This window comes from Mobula birostris, chromosome 5 (genome assembly GCF_030028105.1).
Source record: "Mobula birostris isolate sMobBir1 chromosome 5, sMobBir1.hap1, whole genome shotgun sequence".
Classification (NCBI taxonomy): Eukaryota; Metazoa; Chordata; class Chondrichthyes; order Myliobatiformes; family Myliobatidae; genus Mobula; species Mobula birostris.
In genome coordinates, this window is record NC_092374.1 from 209,309,330 (window position 1) to 209,325,421 (window position 16,092).

The 16,092-nt window shown below is 47.6% G+C and overlaps 1 protein-coding gene across 1 annotated transcript in view; it reads right to left on the minus strand.

Annotated features, from left to right (window-relative positions):
- LOC140198346 (uncharacterized) overlaps positions 1-13,207 on the minus strand; it is a 43,910-nt gene extending 30,703 nt beyond the window's left edge. The window contains 2 exon segments of the mRNA XM_072259447.1: positions 4,352-6,293; positions 13,013-13,207. Coding sequence (XP_072115548.1) covers positions 4,352-5,568 — 1,217 coding nt within the window. The 5' untranslated portion in view covers positions 5,569-6,293; positions 13,013-13,207.
- Positions 13,208-16,092: the final 2,885 nt, after the last annotated feature.

Sequence of the window (16,092 nt, forward strand, 5' to 3'; positions counted from 1 at the left end):
AGCCAGAGAAAGTGGCTCACCTGAGGACTGGGAGAAATTCAGAGTTCAGCAGAGGAGGACAAAGGGTTTAATTAGGAAGGGGAAAAAAGATTATGAGAGAAAACTGGCAGGGAACATAAAAACGGACTGTAAAAGCTTTTATAGATATGTAAAAAGGAAAAGACTGGTAAAGACAAATGTAGGTCCCCTGCAGATAGAAACAGGTGAATTGATTATGGGGAGCAAGGACATGGCAGACCAATTGAATAATTACTTTGGTTCTGTCTTCACTAAGGAGGACATAAATAATCTTCCAGAAATAGTAGGGGACAGAGGGTCCAGTGAGATGGAGGAACTGAGCGAAATACATGTTAGTAGGGAAGTGGTGTTAGGTTCAATTGAAGGGATTGAAGGCAGATAAATCCCCAGGGCCAGATGGTCTGCATCCTAGAGTGCTTAAGGAAGTAGCCCAAGAAATAGTGGATGCATTAGTGATAATTTTTCAAAACTCGTTAGATTCTGGACTAGTTCCTGAGGATTGGAGGGTGGCTAATGTAACTGCACTTTTTAAAAAAGGAGGGAGAGAGAAACTGGGGAATTATAGACCGGTTAGCCTAACGTCGGTGGTGGGGAAACTGCTGGAGTCAGTTATCAAGGATGTGATAACAGCACATTTGGAAAGCGGTGAAATGATCGGACAAAGTCAGCATGGATTTGTGAAAGGAAAATCATGTCTGACGAATCTCATAGAATTTTTTGAGGATGTAACTAGTAGAGTGGATAGGGGAGAACCAGTGGATGTGGTATATTTGGATTTTCAAAAGGCTTTTGACAAGGTCCCACACAGGAGATTAGTGTGCAAACTTAAAGCACACGGTATTGGGGGTAAGGTATTGGTGTGGGTGGAGAATTGGTTAGCAGACAGGAAGCAAAGAGTGGGAATAAACGGGACCTTTTCAGAATGGCAGGCAGTGACTAGTGGGGTACTGCAAGGCTCAGTGCTGGGACCCCAGTTGTTTACAATATATATTAATGACTTGGATGAGGGAATTAAATGCAGCATCTCCAAGTTTGCGGATGACACGAAGCTGGGTGGCAGTGTTAGCTGTGAGGAGGATGCTAAGAGGATGCAGGGTGACTTGGATAGGTTGGGTGAATGGGCAAATTCATGGCAGATGCAATTTAATGTGGATAAATGTGAAGTTATCCACTTTGGTGGCAAAAATAGGAAAACAGATTATTATCTGAATGGTGGCCGATTAGGAAAAGGGGAGGTGCAACGAGACCTGGGTGTCATTATACACCAGTCATTGAAAGTGGGCATGTAGGTACAGCAGGCGGTGAAAAAGGCGAATGGTATGCTGGCATTTATAGCGAGAGGATTCGAGTACAGGAGCAGGGAGGTACTACTGCAGTTGTACAAGGCCTTGGTGAGACCACACCTGGAGTATTGTGTGCAGTTTTGGTCCCCTAATCTGAGGAAAGACATCCTTGCCATAGAGGGAGTACAAAGAAGGTTCACCAGATTGATTCCTGGAATGGCAGGACTTTCATATGAAGGAAGACTGGATGAACTGGGCTTGTACTCGTTGGAATTTAGAAGATTGATGGGGGATCTGATTGAAACGTATAAGATCCTAAAGGGATTGGACAGGCTAGATGCAGGAAGATTGTTCCCGATGTTGGGGAAGTCCGGAACGAGGGGCCACAGTTTGAGGATAGAGGGGAAGCCTTTTAGGACCGAGATTAGGAAAAACTTCTTCACACAGAGAGTGGTGAATCTGTGGAATTCTCTGCCACAGGAAACAGTTGAGGCCAGTTCATTGGCTATATTTAAGAGGGAGTTAGATATGGCCCTTGTGGCTACGGGGGTCAGGGGGTATGGAGGGAAGGCTGGGGCGGGGTTCTGAGTTGGACGATCAGCCACGATCATAATAAATGGCGGTGCAGGCTCGAAGGGCCAAATGGCCTACTCCTGCACCTATTTTCTATGTACAGTCGACGTTTCAGGCCAAGACCCTTCATCAGGACTAAGTGAAAGAAGAGATAGTAAGAGAGTTGAAAGTGGGAGGGGGAGGGGGAGATCCAAAATGATAGGAGAAGACATGAGGGGGAGGGATGGGGCCAAGAGCTGGACAGTTGATTGGCAAAAGGGATATGAGAGGATCATGGGACAGGAGTTCCAGGGAGAAGGAAAGTGGAGGGGTACCCCTAGAGGATGGGCAAGGGGTATAGTCAGACGGACAGAGGGAGAAAAAGGAGAGAGAGAGAGAAAGAATGTGTGTATATAAATAAATAATGGATGGGGTACGACGGGGAGGTGGGGCATTAGCGGAAGTTAGAGAAGTCAATGTACATGCTATCAGGTTGGAGGCTATCCAGTCGGGATCTGAGGTGTTGTTCCTCCAACCTGAGTGTGGCTTCATCTTTACAGTAGAGGAGGCTGTGGATAGCCATATCAGAATGGGAATGGGATGTGGCATTAAAATGTGTGGCCACTGGGAGATCGCGTGCTTTCTCTGATGGATCGAGCATAGGTTTTCAGCAAAACGATCTCCCAGTCTGCGTCAGGTGTCGCCAATATATAGAAGGCCACATTGGGAGCACTGGACGCAGTATATCACACCAGCTGACTCACAGGTGAAGTGTCGCCTCACCTGGAAGGACTGCCTGGGGCCCTGAGTGGTGGTAACGGAGGAAGTGTAAGGGCACGTATAGCACTTGTTCCGCTTACAAGGATAAGTGCTAGGAGGGAGATCAGTGGGGAGGGATGGGGGGGGACAAATGGACAAGTGAGTCGCGTAGGGAGCGATTCCTGCGGAAAGTGGGCAGGGGGGGAGGGAAAGATGTGCTTAGTGGTGGGATCCCGTTGGAAGTGGCGGAAGTTACGGAGAATAATACTTTGGACCTGGAGGCTGGTGGGGTGGTAGGTGAGGACCAGGGGAACCCTATTCCTAGTGGGGTGACGGGAGGATGGAGTGAGAGCAGATGTGCGTGAAATGGGGGAGATGTGTTTGAGAGCAGAGTTGATGGTAGAGGAAGGGAAGCCGCTTTCTATAAAAAAGGAGGATATCTCCCTCGTCCTGGAATGAAAAGCCTCATCCTGCGAGCAGATGCGGTGGAGACGGAGGAATTGCGAGAAGGGGATGGCATTTTTGCAAGAGACAGAATGAGAAGAGGAATAGTCCAGATAGCTGTGAGAGTCTGTAGGCTTATAGTAGACATCAGTAGATAAGCTGTCTCCAGCGATAGAGACAGAAAGATCTAGAAATGGGAGGGAGGTGTCGGAAATGGACCAGGTAAACTTGAGGGCAGGGTGGAAGTTGGAGGCCAAGTTAATGAAGTCAACCAGCTCAGCACGCGTGCAGGAAGCAGCGCCAATGCAGTCGTCGATGTAGTGAAGGAAAAGTTGGGGACGGATACCAGAATAGGTTTGGAACATAGATTGTTCCACAAAGCCAACAAAAAGACAGGCATTGCTAGGACCCATACGGGTTGGAAAGTGCATGGTAATACATATTGGTGAAAGAAATAAGCGGACAGATGAGTATTTAGATTGGGAGAGAATTCAAAATGCAGCGATGTAAAGGAACTTGGAAGTCCTTCTGCAGGATACCGTAAAGGTTAACCTCCAGGACGAATCGGTGAAGAAGGTGAGTGAAACGGTGGCGTTCATTTCTATAGAGCAGAGATGTGATGTTGCGGCTCTATAAGGCACTCATGAGAAATATTTGAAGTATTGTAGTTTAGGGCTGTTTATTTTAGAAAGGATATACTGACATAGGAGAGGGTTCAGAGAAGATTCACAAGAATGATTCCAGGAATGAAAGGGTTACCATACGAGAAGTGTCTGGTTTCTCTTGGGCTGTATTCCCTGGAGTTCAGGAGAATGGTGTCGGGCAAGTGGGGGAGATCGCATTGAAACTTTCCAATGTTAAAGGCTCTGAACAGATTAGATATGGGAAATTTATTTCCCATGGTAGAGGTGTCTATGACAGGAGGGCACAACTTCAGGATTGAAGGACATCCATTTGGAACACAGATGAGGAGGACTTACTTTACTCTGAGGGTGGTAAATTTGTGGAATTTGTTGCCAAGTTATTGGGTGCATTTAAGGCAGAGAGAGATAGGTTCCTGATTAGCCAGAGCATCAAAGGGTATGGGGAGAAGGCAGGGAAGTGGGGATGACTGGACGAATTGGATCAGCCTATGATTGAATGGCGGAGCAGACTCGATGGGCCGAATGGCCTACTCCTGCTCCTATATCTTATAGTCTTAATTGGGATGTCTGAGTGAATCCTTTCACACATTCAGGACAGGTGAGTGGCATCCCCCAGTGTGAATTCGCTGATGTATTTTAAAGTCAGATGACCGAGTGAATTCCTTCCCACAATCTGAGCAGGTGAACGGTTTCTCCCCAGCGTGAATTCGGTAGTGCCTCACAAGTTTCGATGACTGAGTGAATCCCTTCCCACATTCAGAGCAGCTGAATGGTTTCTCCCCAGTGTGAATTCGCTGATGTTCCTTCAGTTGAGATGAACGAGCAAAGCCCTTCCCACATTCAGAGCAAGTGAAAGGCCTCTCCCGAGTGTGAAGTTTCTGATGTTCCTTCAGATGAGATGACCGGGCGAATCCCTTCCCACATTCAGAGCAGGTGAATGGCTTCTCCCCAGTGTGAACTCGCTGATGTTCAGTCAGTTGAGATTGCCAAGTGAATCCCTTCCGACATTCAGAGCAGGTGAATGGCCATTCCCCAGTGTGGACTCGCTGATGATCCCTCATTTGAGCTGAATGGGTGAATCCCTTCCCACATTCAGAGCAGATGAATGGTTTCTCCCCAGTGTGATCTAACTGGTGTGTCAGTAGATGAGAATGCCGAATGAATCCTTTCCCACAGTCTGAGCAGGTGAACGGTCTCTCCGCAGCGTGAACAAACTGATGTTCTTTCAGATGAGCTGAATCGTTGAATCTCTTCCCACATTCTGAGCAGATGAATGGTTTGTCCCCAGTGTGAATTTGCTGGTGTTTCAAGAGCTGAGATGACCGAGCAAATCCCTTTCCACATTCAGAGCATGTGAATGGCTTCTCCCCAGTGTGAACTCGCTGGTGTCTCTGGAGGTCGGATGAGTGAGTGAATCCTTTCCCACAGTCTGAGCAGGTGAACGGCCTCTCCCCAGTGTGAACTCGCTGATGTAACTTCAGTACAGATGACCGAGCAAATCCCTTTCCACATTCAGAGCAAGTGAACGGCTTCTCCCCAGTGTGAACTCGCTGGTGTCTCTGCAAGTCGGATGAATGAGTAAATCCCTTCCCACAGTCTGAGCAGATGAATGGCCTCTCCCCAGTGTGAAGTCGCTGGTGACTCTGTAGTGTGGACGATTGAGTGAATCCCTTCCCACAGTCTGAGCAGGTGAACGGCCTCTCCCCAGTGTGAACTAACTGATGTTGTAGCAGGTGATTTGACTGAATGAATCCCTTCCCACAGTCTGAGCAGGTGAATGGCCTCTCCCCAGTGTGAACTCTCCGGTGTCTTTGTAGTGTGGATGATTGAGTGAATCCCTTCCCACAGTCTGAGCAAGTGAACGGCATCTTTTCAGTGTGAACTCGCTGGTGTTCATTCAGTTGAGGTGATTGAGTGAACCCTTTCCCACATTCAGAGCAGATGAACTCACTGGTTGAGTGTGTGAATGCCTTCCCACCATCCGAGCAGGTTACCGTTCTCTCACTGGTGGATTTTCAGATATACCTTTAGCATTGACCACAGAATGAATTGCTTCCCACAGTCACAACAGGTGGAGCATCTCACTATGGCGTGAACTTGCTGGTGTATCTTCAGACTGGATGACTGAGTGGTTCCTCTCCCTCACACAGAGCAGGTGAAAGGCCTCTCCCCACTGTGAACTCACTGGCGTGTCTGCAGGTAGCCTGTGAGTGAATCTCTTCCCACACTGAGAGAAGGAGAATGAAATCTCACGGTGATCAATTCTCTGCAATTCAGAAAGTCAGACGTTTGAATCCCTTGTACGATCAATGCAGCTGAAGAACTGATCTCCAGTGAACAAATGCTGGTGTGTTCTCAGCTCCTGGTTCCAGTGCATTTCAGAGTTAAAACAGAAAACTTCATTTCAGAGACAGAATGCATCACCAGCTGGGATGTGATCTGGGATCATCTTCATCTCCAAGGATCGACAACAGATGTGTTGGTGTAGCAAAGAAAATATTTGGTCACTCCTTAAATATCCAGACAGAGTCAGCAAAACTGATGTGTTGTTGTGTTTGAGATTCCCGTACACAAGTGTTCTGCCATTTCAAACCTGTAAAAATATTTGCAAAAGACATCAATGGGTGAAGAACAATATTTCAGGAGAGATTTTAGTCTGTGGTGAGAACATAAGATCATAAGAAATAGGAGCAGGAGTCGGCCATCTGGCCCGTCGAGCCTGCCCTGCCATTGAATAAGATCATGGCTGATCTGGCCATGGACTCATCTCCACCTAACTGCCTTTTCTCTATAACCCTTAACCCCCCTACTGTGCCAAAATCTATCCAACCTTGTCTTAAATATACTTACTGAGGTAGTCTCCACTCCTTCATTGGGCAGAGAAATCCACAGATTCACCACCCTCTGGGAAAAGCAGTTCCTCCTCATCCCCATCCCAATTTCCCCCAAATCTTGAGGCAATGTCCTCTAGTTCTAGTCTCATCTACCAGTGGAAACAACTTTCCTGCCTCTATCTTATCTATCCCTTTCATAATTTTACATGTTTCTATATGATCTCCTCTGAATGGGAGCTCTGGCATCACAATTGTACCAATTTCAGCTCAAGTTGGGGGTACTCAACCCGAGATATACCCCAGGCTACTGTGGGAAGTGAGGGAGGAAATTGCTGAGCCTCTGGCGATGATCTTTGCAAATCAATAGGGAGAGGAAAAGCAGCAGATGATTAGAAGACATTGTTCCCTTTTCAAGAAAGGCAGTAGAGACAAGCCAGGAAATTACAGACCAGTGGTTCTTACTTCAGTGGAGGAGAAGTTGTTGGAGAAGCTCCTGAGAAGCAGGATTTATGAGCATTTGGAGAAGCATAATCAGATGTGGGATAGTCAGCATGGCTCTGTCTAGGGCCAATCATGCCTTACAAACCTGATTGAATTCTTTGAGGATGGGACAAAACACACTGATGAAGGTAGAGCGTTGGATGTCGTGTACATGGCTTTCAGTAAGACTTTTGATAAGATTCCTCATGAGAGGCTCATTCAGAAAGTAACAAGGCAAGGATCAAAGTAGACCTTGCTTTGTGGATCCAGAATTGGTTTGCCCACAGAAGCCAAAAGGTGGTTGTAGATGGTCTGTATACTGCATGGAGGACGGTGACCAGTGGTGTTCTGCAGGGATGTGTTCTTCTCTTTGTGATTTTTATAAATGATCTTGATGAGGAAATAGAAGGGTGGGTTAGTAAGTTTGCTGATGACACAAAAGTTGAGGGTGTTGTGAATAGTCTGGAAAGTTGTCCAGAGATAACAGCAGGACATCGATAGGATGCACAACTGGCAGATAGAGTTCAACCCAGATAAGTGTGCTGTGGTTTATTTCTGTACATCAGATTTGAAGGCAGAATTCAAAATTATGTTAGGACTCTTGGCAGTGTGGAGGATCAGAGATCTTGGGGTCCATGTCAATTTTACACTCAAAGCTGCAGAGCTGATTGACATTGTTGTTAAAAAGGCCTTCATCAACTATGGAACTGAGTTCAAGAGTGGTGAGGTAATGTTACAGCTATATAAAACCTTATTTATACCCCACTTAGAGTATTCAGTTACCTCATTACAGGAAGGATGTGGATACTATAGGAAGAGTGCAGAGGAGATTTACAAAGATGTTGCATGGATTGGAGAACATGCCTTATGAGAATAGGTTGAGTGAACTTTGGAGCGATGGAAGATGAGAGGTGACGTGATAGATGTGTATAAGATGATGAAAGGCATTGATCATGTGGATAGCCAGAGACTTTTTCCTAGAGCTGAACTGGCAAACATGAGGGGCATAGTTTTAAGGTGCTTGGAAGTAGGGTCCAAGGTAGGTTTTATTACACAGAGAGTAGTAGGTGCATGGAATGCACTGTCAACGATGATGGGAGAAGCAGATAACATAAGAGTCTCTCAGATATGTACATGGAGCTTAGAAAAACAGAGTGCAATGCGGTTGGGAAATCGGAGGCAGTTTCTAGAATAGGTTACCTGGACGGCACAACACTGTGGGCCGAAGGGCCTGTAACATATTGCAGATTTCTGTTTCGATATGCACTCATCTTCTAACAAGGCACGGATCAGACATTCTGCCTGACCATCAAATTCTCTGACTGTAGTCCTGTCTTTATGAAAATGGGCTATTTCTGACCTCAATCAACCTGTGACTTGGCTCAATGAGTCTCTGTCGTTTGGTACTATGTCAAGTTCTGGTCATGTTCCACAACACTACAAAAAGCACTTGTACGATCATGTACGATCCTGAAGATTTACTAATTACTCGGATACCCTGCCACCAGCTGATTGACAGTGAGGAACCCATTGATGGCGATGCCAATGAATACAAAGTGGAGGGCAGTGGTTATTCTCATTGGAGTGTGACACTTTTGTGATGTGAAAGCCACAAGTCACTTGTCATCGAGGCAAAGGTGTTTCATATCGTTATTTACCCAGAGAGAAGCAAACCTGACGGAAAGTTTTATTTGCACACATCATTAATTGACATTTTCACTGACTGGAAGGTAAACTCTTCAACCGTGATTAACTGTGAACTATATTTTTGTTCCGAGTTCGGATTTACATAGCTGGAGCTCGGCAGTGTTTGGGAGATACACCCACTCCCATTTCCTTCGACTGTACGGGACAATGCCGGTACTATCGCCCATGGCTGCCCCTTTACCCAGAAACCCTCACGAAGAGAAACCTCGACACGAGGAAATCTGCAGATGCTGGAAATTCAAGCAACACAAACAAAAAATGCTAGTGGAACGCAGCAGGCAGGCAGCATCTCTAGGACGAGGTACAGTCGACTTTTCAGGCCGAGACCCTTCGTCAGGATGAACTGAAAGAAGAGATAGTGAGAGATTTGAAAGTAGGACGGGGAGGGGGAGATCTGAAATGATAGGAGAGGACAGGAGTGGAGGGGTGGATCTAAGAGCTGGAAAGTTGATTGGTAAAAGGGATACCAGACTGGAGAAGGGAGAGGATCATGGGACGGGAAGCCTGGGGACAGAGTGAAGGGGGAAGGGGAGCCCGGAAGGTGGAGAGCAGGCAATGAGTTATAGTGAGAGGGACAGAGGGAGAAAAGACAGAAGAAAGAAAAAAAAAAGGGGGGGGGGGAATATTAAATAAATAAATAAGGGATGGGGTATGAAGGGGAGTTGGGACACTAGCGGAAGTTAGGGAAGTCAATGTTCATGCCATCAGGTTGGACGCTACCCAGATGGAATATAAGATGTTGTTCCTCCAAACTGAGTGTGGCTTCATCTTGACAGTGGAGGAGGCCGTGGATAGACATGTCAGAATGGGAATGGGACGTGGAATTAAAATGTGTGGACACTGGGAGAAATTAAAATGTCCTTGCCTACCACCCCACCAGTCTCCGGGTCCAACATATAATTCTCTGTAACTCCCGCCACCTCCAATGGGATCCCACCACTAAGCACATCTTTCCCTCCCCCACCTTCTGCTTTCCACAGGGACCGCTCCCTATGCGACTCCCTTGTCCGTTCCCCCCACCCCCCATCCCTTCCCACCGATCTCCCTCCCGGCACTTATCCTTGTAAGCAGAACAAGTGCTACACATGCCCTTACTTTCCTCCCTCACCACCATTCAGGGCCCCAGACAGTCCTTCCAGGTGAGGCGACACTTCACCTGTGAGTCGGCTGGTGTGACATACTGTGTCCGGTGCAGCCTTTTATATATTGGCGAGACCCGACACAGGCTGGGAGACCATTTCGCTGAAACACCTACGCTCTGTCCTCCAGAAAAAGCAAGATCTCCCAGTGGCCACACATTTTAATTCCACATCCCATTCTCATTATGACATGTCTAACTACGGCCTCCTCTTCTGTTAACATGAAGCCACACTCAGCTTGGAGGAACAGCACCTTATATGCCGTCTGGGTAGCCTTCAACCTGATAGCATGAATATTGATTTCTCTAACTTCCATTAATTCCCCACCTCCCCTTCACACCCCATCCCTTATTTATTAATTTAATATTTTTTATTCTCCCCCTTTTTTATTTTCTCTCTCTTTGGGTGGGCTTATGAGGCGCTCCAGGGTTGTTTTGAGGTGACAGACTGGCAGGCACTCTCTGAGCCACGTGGAGAGGATATTGATGGGCTCACAGAGTGCATCACTGATTACATCAACTTCTGTGTGGACTGCAATGTTCCGACAAGAACTGTCCTTTGTTATTCAAACAAGCCATGGGTGACAAAGGACATTAAGGGCATCCTGAACGCTAAAAAGAGGGCATTTAGAGATGGAAATAGGGAGGAGCTGAGGGCAATACAGAGGGACCTGAAAGCCAGGATCAGAGAGGCTAAAGACAGGTACAGGAGGAAGCTTGAGTGGAAACTAAAGCAGAACAACATGACAGAGGTCTGGAGGGGGATGAGGACTATCACTGGGTTTTGGCAAACTAGCAACAGAGGAACTGAAGGCAGTGTGGACAGTGCCAACGAACTTAACCTGTTCTTTAACAGATTTGACATTGTGGACCCTGCCCATCCCCCACATGAGCCAGCTGTTGTCGGCCCCCAACCAACGCATATTCCACTCTCCCCTCCTACCCCTCCTCACAGTCCCCACCCTGCTCTCATGACTATACCCCTCCCCCACACGAAACCACCACGGTGGACTTCACAGCTGAACAGGTGAGAAGACAGCTGAAACATCTCAACCCAAGCAAGGCTGCAGGACCGGATGGTGTCAGTACCAGGGTGCTCAAAGCCTGTGCCCCTCAGCTACGTGGAGAACTTCGCCATGTATTCAACATGAGCCTGAGGCTTCAGAGGGTTCCTGTACTGTGGAAGACGCTGCGTCCCAGCAGCCTCAATGACTACAGACTGGTGGCATTGACCTCCCACATCATGAAGACCCTGGAGAGACTTGTTCTGGAGCTGCTCCGGCCTATGGTCAGGCCACACTTAGATCCCCTCCAGTTCGCCTACCAGCCCTGACTAGGAGTTGAGGATGCCATCGTCTACCTGCTGAACTGTGTCTACGCCCACCTGGACAAGCCAGCGAGCACTGTGAGGGTCATGTTTTTTGACTTCTCCAGTGCGTTCAACACCACCCGCCCTGCTTTGCTGGGGGAGAAGCTGACAGCGATGCAGGTGGATGCTTCCCTGGTGTCATGGATTATTGATTACCTGACTGGCAGACCACAGTGCTTGCAACCCGGTGTGTCAGACAGAGTGATCAGCAGCACTGGGGCTCCACAGGGGACTGTCTTGTCTCCCTTTCTCTTCACCATCTACACCTCGGACTTCAACTACTGCACAGAGTCTTGTCATCTTCAGAAGTTTTCTGATGACTCTGCCATAGTTGGATGCATCAGCAAGGGAGATGAGGTTGAGTACAGGGCTACAGCAGGAAACTTTGTCACATGGTGTGAGCAGAATTATCTGCAGCTTAATGTGAAAAAGACTACGGAGCTGGTGGTAGACTTGAGGAGAGCTAAGGTACTGGTGACCCCTGTTTCCATCCAGGGGGTCAGTGTGGACATGGTGGAGGAATACAAATACCTGAGGATACGAATTGACAATAAACTGGACTGGTCAAGAACACTGAGGCTGTCTACAAGAAGGGTCAGAGCCATCTCTATTTCCTGAGGAGACTGAGGTCCTTTAACTTCTGCTGGACGATGCTGAGGATGCTCTACGAGTCTGTGGTGGCCAATGCTATCATGTTTGCTGTTGTGTGCTGAGGCAGCAGGCTGAGGGTAGCAGGCACCAACAGAATCAACAAACTCATTCGTAAGGCCAGTGATGTTGTGGGGATGGAACTGGACTCTCTGACGGGGGTGTCTGAAAAGAGGATGCTGTCTAAGTTGCATGCCATCTTGGTCAATGTCTCCCATCCACTACATAATGTACTGGTTGGGCACAGGAGTACATTCAGCCAGGGACTCATTCCTCCGAGATGCAGCACAGAGCATCATAGGAAGTCATTCCTACCTGTGACCATCAAACTTTACAACTCCTCCCTTGGAGGGTCAGACACCCTGAGCCAATAGGCTGGTCCTGGACATTTCAAAATTTACTGGCGTAATTTACATATTACTATTTAACTATTTATTACTATTTCCTATTATTATTCTACTACTATTTATTATTTCTATGAGTATTACTATTTACTAATAATAATATTACTATTACTATTTATTATTTACGGTTCAACTGTAACGAAAACCAATTTCCCCCGGGATCAATAAAGTATGACTATGACTTTTCTCTCCTTCTATCCCTCTCACTATAACTCCTTGCATGCTCTCCACCCTCCGGGCTCCCTCCCCCCATCTCTTTCTCAGTAGGCCGCCCGTTCCATGATCCTATCCCTTCTCCAGCCTGGTAACGCTTTTGCCCATGAACTTTCCAGTTCCATCCCTCCTCCTCCCACTTTCAAATCTCTTACTGTTCTTTCAGTTAGTCCTGACGAAGGGTCTCGGCCCGGAACGTTGACTGTACCTCTTCCTGTAGACGCTGCCTGGCCTGCTGCGTTCACCAGCAAATTTTTGTGTGTGTTGCAGCGAGAGAAACCACCCTATCCGCCATCGAAAGATGCAGGAATGCGCATGCGCTGGAAATCTGCCGACAGCGCCAGGGCCCATGAGTCGAAAGCTCGCTCGGGCCCGGGTCCGGATCGTGGGGCTGAGAGAGAGGGAAAGGACCAGGACTGTCGTGGGGTGCAGCACCAGTGTGCCTGGAAATCACAGTAAATGTCCTTCGGTCGCGTTTCAGGCGCTGGTGATTATGTTTCGCCCGGAGCCCGTCCTTACCTGCATCCGATCGATGTGAGGCGCTCGTCTACTCCGTGCATGCGTGATATCCGGGATGGGTCGCGACGACCACGCATGCGCGTTTGTTTAAACAGGAGAAAATCTGCAGATGCGGAAATCGAAAGCAACTCACACAAAATGCTGGAGGAACGCCGGGGGGAAGGCAGCAGCTATGGAGAGGAGTGAACAGTCGGCGTTTCAGACCGAGACCCTTCGTCGGGATTGGAAAGGAAGGGAGGGAGTCAGAATGTGGGGGACTGAAAACGGGAGAGGGGGAGGAGTAAAGTGAAGAGCTGTGAAGTTGATTGGTGAAAGAGATATAGGGCTGGAAAATAATAATAATAATAAATACTTTATTTATCCGGAGTGGGAAATTCTTTCGTTACAGCAGCAATATTTAAAATCACACTTAGCGGTGTCCAGACTTTACAAAAAATAAAGTCGAGAATAATTATATAGACAATAATATGGTACCAATGTGCAATAATAACGTATGAAACAATTGCAGAGACTATTGAACTATGATCTATCGCAGAAAGATGTATGCAATTGATTTCATTTCTTACATCCTGCACATACATGTGGAGTAAAAATGTTAACGTTACGCCTCCGTCTAAATGTGCAATGTACAATCAATGTAATTTATAATAAACAGAACAGTCAATGCAACATAGAAATACACTCAAATCAGCGTGAGTTAAGCCGTCTGATTCCTGGTGGAAGAAGCTGTCCCGGAGCCTGTTGGTCCTGGCTTTTATGCTGCGGTAGCGTTGCCCCGATGGTAGCAGCTGGAACAGATTGTGGTTGGGGTGACTCTGGTGCCCAATGATCCTGCAGACCCTTTTTACACACCTGTCTTTGTAAATTTCCTGAATCGTGGGAAGTCCACAGTTACAGATGCACTTGGCTGTGCGCACCACTTTCTGCAGAATCCTTCGATTAAAGGAGGTACAGTTCCCATACCAGGCAGTGATGCAGCCAGTCAGGATGCTCTCAGTTGTGCTCCTGTAGAAAGTTCTAAGCTTTTGGGGCCCCATACCAAACTTCCTCAACCGTCTGAGGTGAAAGAGGCGCTGTTGTGCCTTTTCCACCGCACAGCTTGTGAGTACAGACCACGTGAGGTCCTCGGTGATGCGGATCCTGAGGAACTTAAAGCTGTTCACCCTCTCAACCCCAGATCCATTGATGTCAATAGGGTTAGCCGTCTCCATTCCTCCTGTAATCCACAACCAGCTCCCTTGATTCTTTCGACATTCAGGGAGAGGCTGTTTTCCTGACACCATTGTGTCAGAGAGATGATTTCTTCCTTGTAGGCCACCTCATTATCGTTTGACATTAGGCCAATCAATGTAGTGTTGTCGGCAGATTTAATTCGCAGATTAGAGTTGTGGGTGGCAGATTAGCAGATGAACTGTTGTATATTACATTTGATAGGAAAAATTTTCTGTAACGATTCTTGTGACAGCGATGCTGAGTGAGTCTGTGCGAAAGGGTGCTCCGCTGCCGATGCAATAGGTCATGGAGAGGACATGCCCGATTGTCCACCAATGGAAGACCATTTGTTTAGTGATCTCGTCTCCACCGCGACCTCGAAAGAGCCCCGGTTTTGGCCAAGGATGGATTCAGCCTTTTTGATGAGTTTATTTAGTCTTTTTGCATCACCAGCACCGATGCTGCTCCCCCAACATAAAGCTGCAAAGAAGACTACACTTGGTACAGCAGACTGGTAAATGATCTCCAACATCCTGCCTCACACATTGAAGGATCTCGGCTTCCTTAGAAAATGGAGTCCGCTCATCTGCTTCTTGTAAACAGCCTTACTTTTCGTTTTCCAGTTCAGGTCCATTGCCGAGGTGAAACCCAAGTATCTGTAGTCCTCCACCAGCGCAACGTCATCTCCCAGAATGTATACAGGACTCGTCACTGTCCCCTTCCTCCTAAAATCAATCACCATTTCCCTGGTTTTGTCCATATTCAGGAGCAGGTGATTCGTCCCTCACTACTCCACAATCCTGTCCAGCAGTCCTCTGTGCTCCGACTCCTGCCCTTCTCTGAAGCACCCAACTACTGCAGAGTCATCAGAGAACTTCTGCAAGTGACAAGACTCAGAGTTGTACTGAAAGCCTGAGGTGTACAGTGTGAACAGAAGCGAAGACAGGACAGTCACTTGTGGGTCTCCAGTGTCACTCACCTCCACCTCAGACAGAGAATTACCCAACGGTACAAAGTGGGGTCTATCTGTCAGGAAGGCAGAAACGCAGGAGAGAGTGAATTTGTCTACGCCCATCCTTTGCAGCTTCTTCCACAGATGACGTGGCTGGATTGGATCGAAGGCACTGGAGAAATTGTAAAAAAAATGTGATTCTCAGAATTACACCATCTTCACCCCGGTCGGAGTGAGCTCGCTGCAACAGGTAGATGACGGTGAAACACCCAGGTTCTGTTCGGCTACCTAAGTCTGGGGAAGACCATCTCTGGCCCCCCCAAACCTGTGAGATTGAGGTGTGAGCTCACCCGAGACCCCCTGTTTGGGTGGATGCTGCGTGATTTGTTTCCCTGATACAAATCAATGCCACGAGATAACAGACTGTACACCACACACAATTAAACGATTGAGCTTTTTATTCCAGATTTGACTAAAGGGCTAGTAAAGAAAAAGCAAAAAAAAAGGAAGAAGGGGCCCATTTTTATGAAACAGACTGATTTGGAGCTCACGGTTTCCCCTTCGCTGCTCCTCCTTCGATCTCCCCGGCCTTTGTCGGATCATGACTCCGCTCCGGCGTCTTCTCCCTTCGCCTCCCGCCGAACAAAGCCCCAGATCAGCCCGGCGTCAGGCACACGGCACGAAACACACTCCTTTCATTGGACGGCACCCGTCATCTCTAACCATCACACAAACACTGCCTCTATGGAAAGACCACACTCTCCCCTCCACCACCCCACCAGAATTCGTCATGTTCTCATAACATTGAGAAAATTTTTCACAGCTTCATACAAAGCACCAAGTCCCATACCGATATAAATGGCAGTGACACAGCTCACCAAGGCGATAGGTGCCACATTCTGTTCCCCGGTGCTAC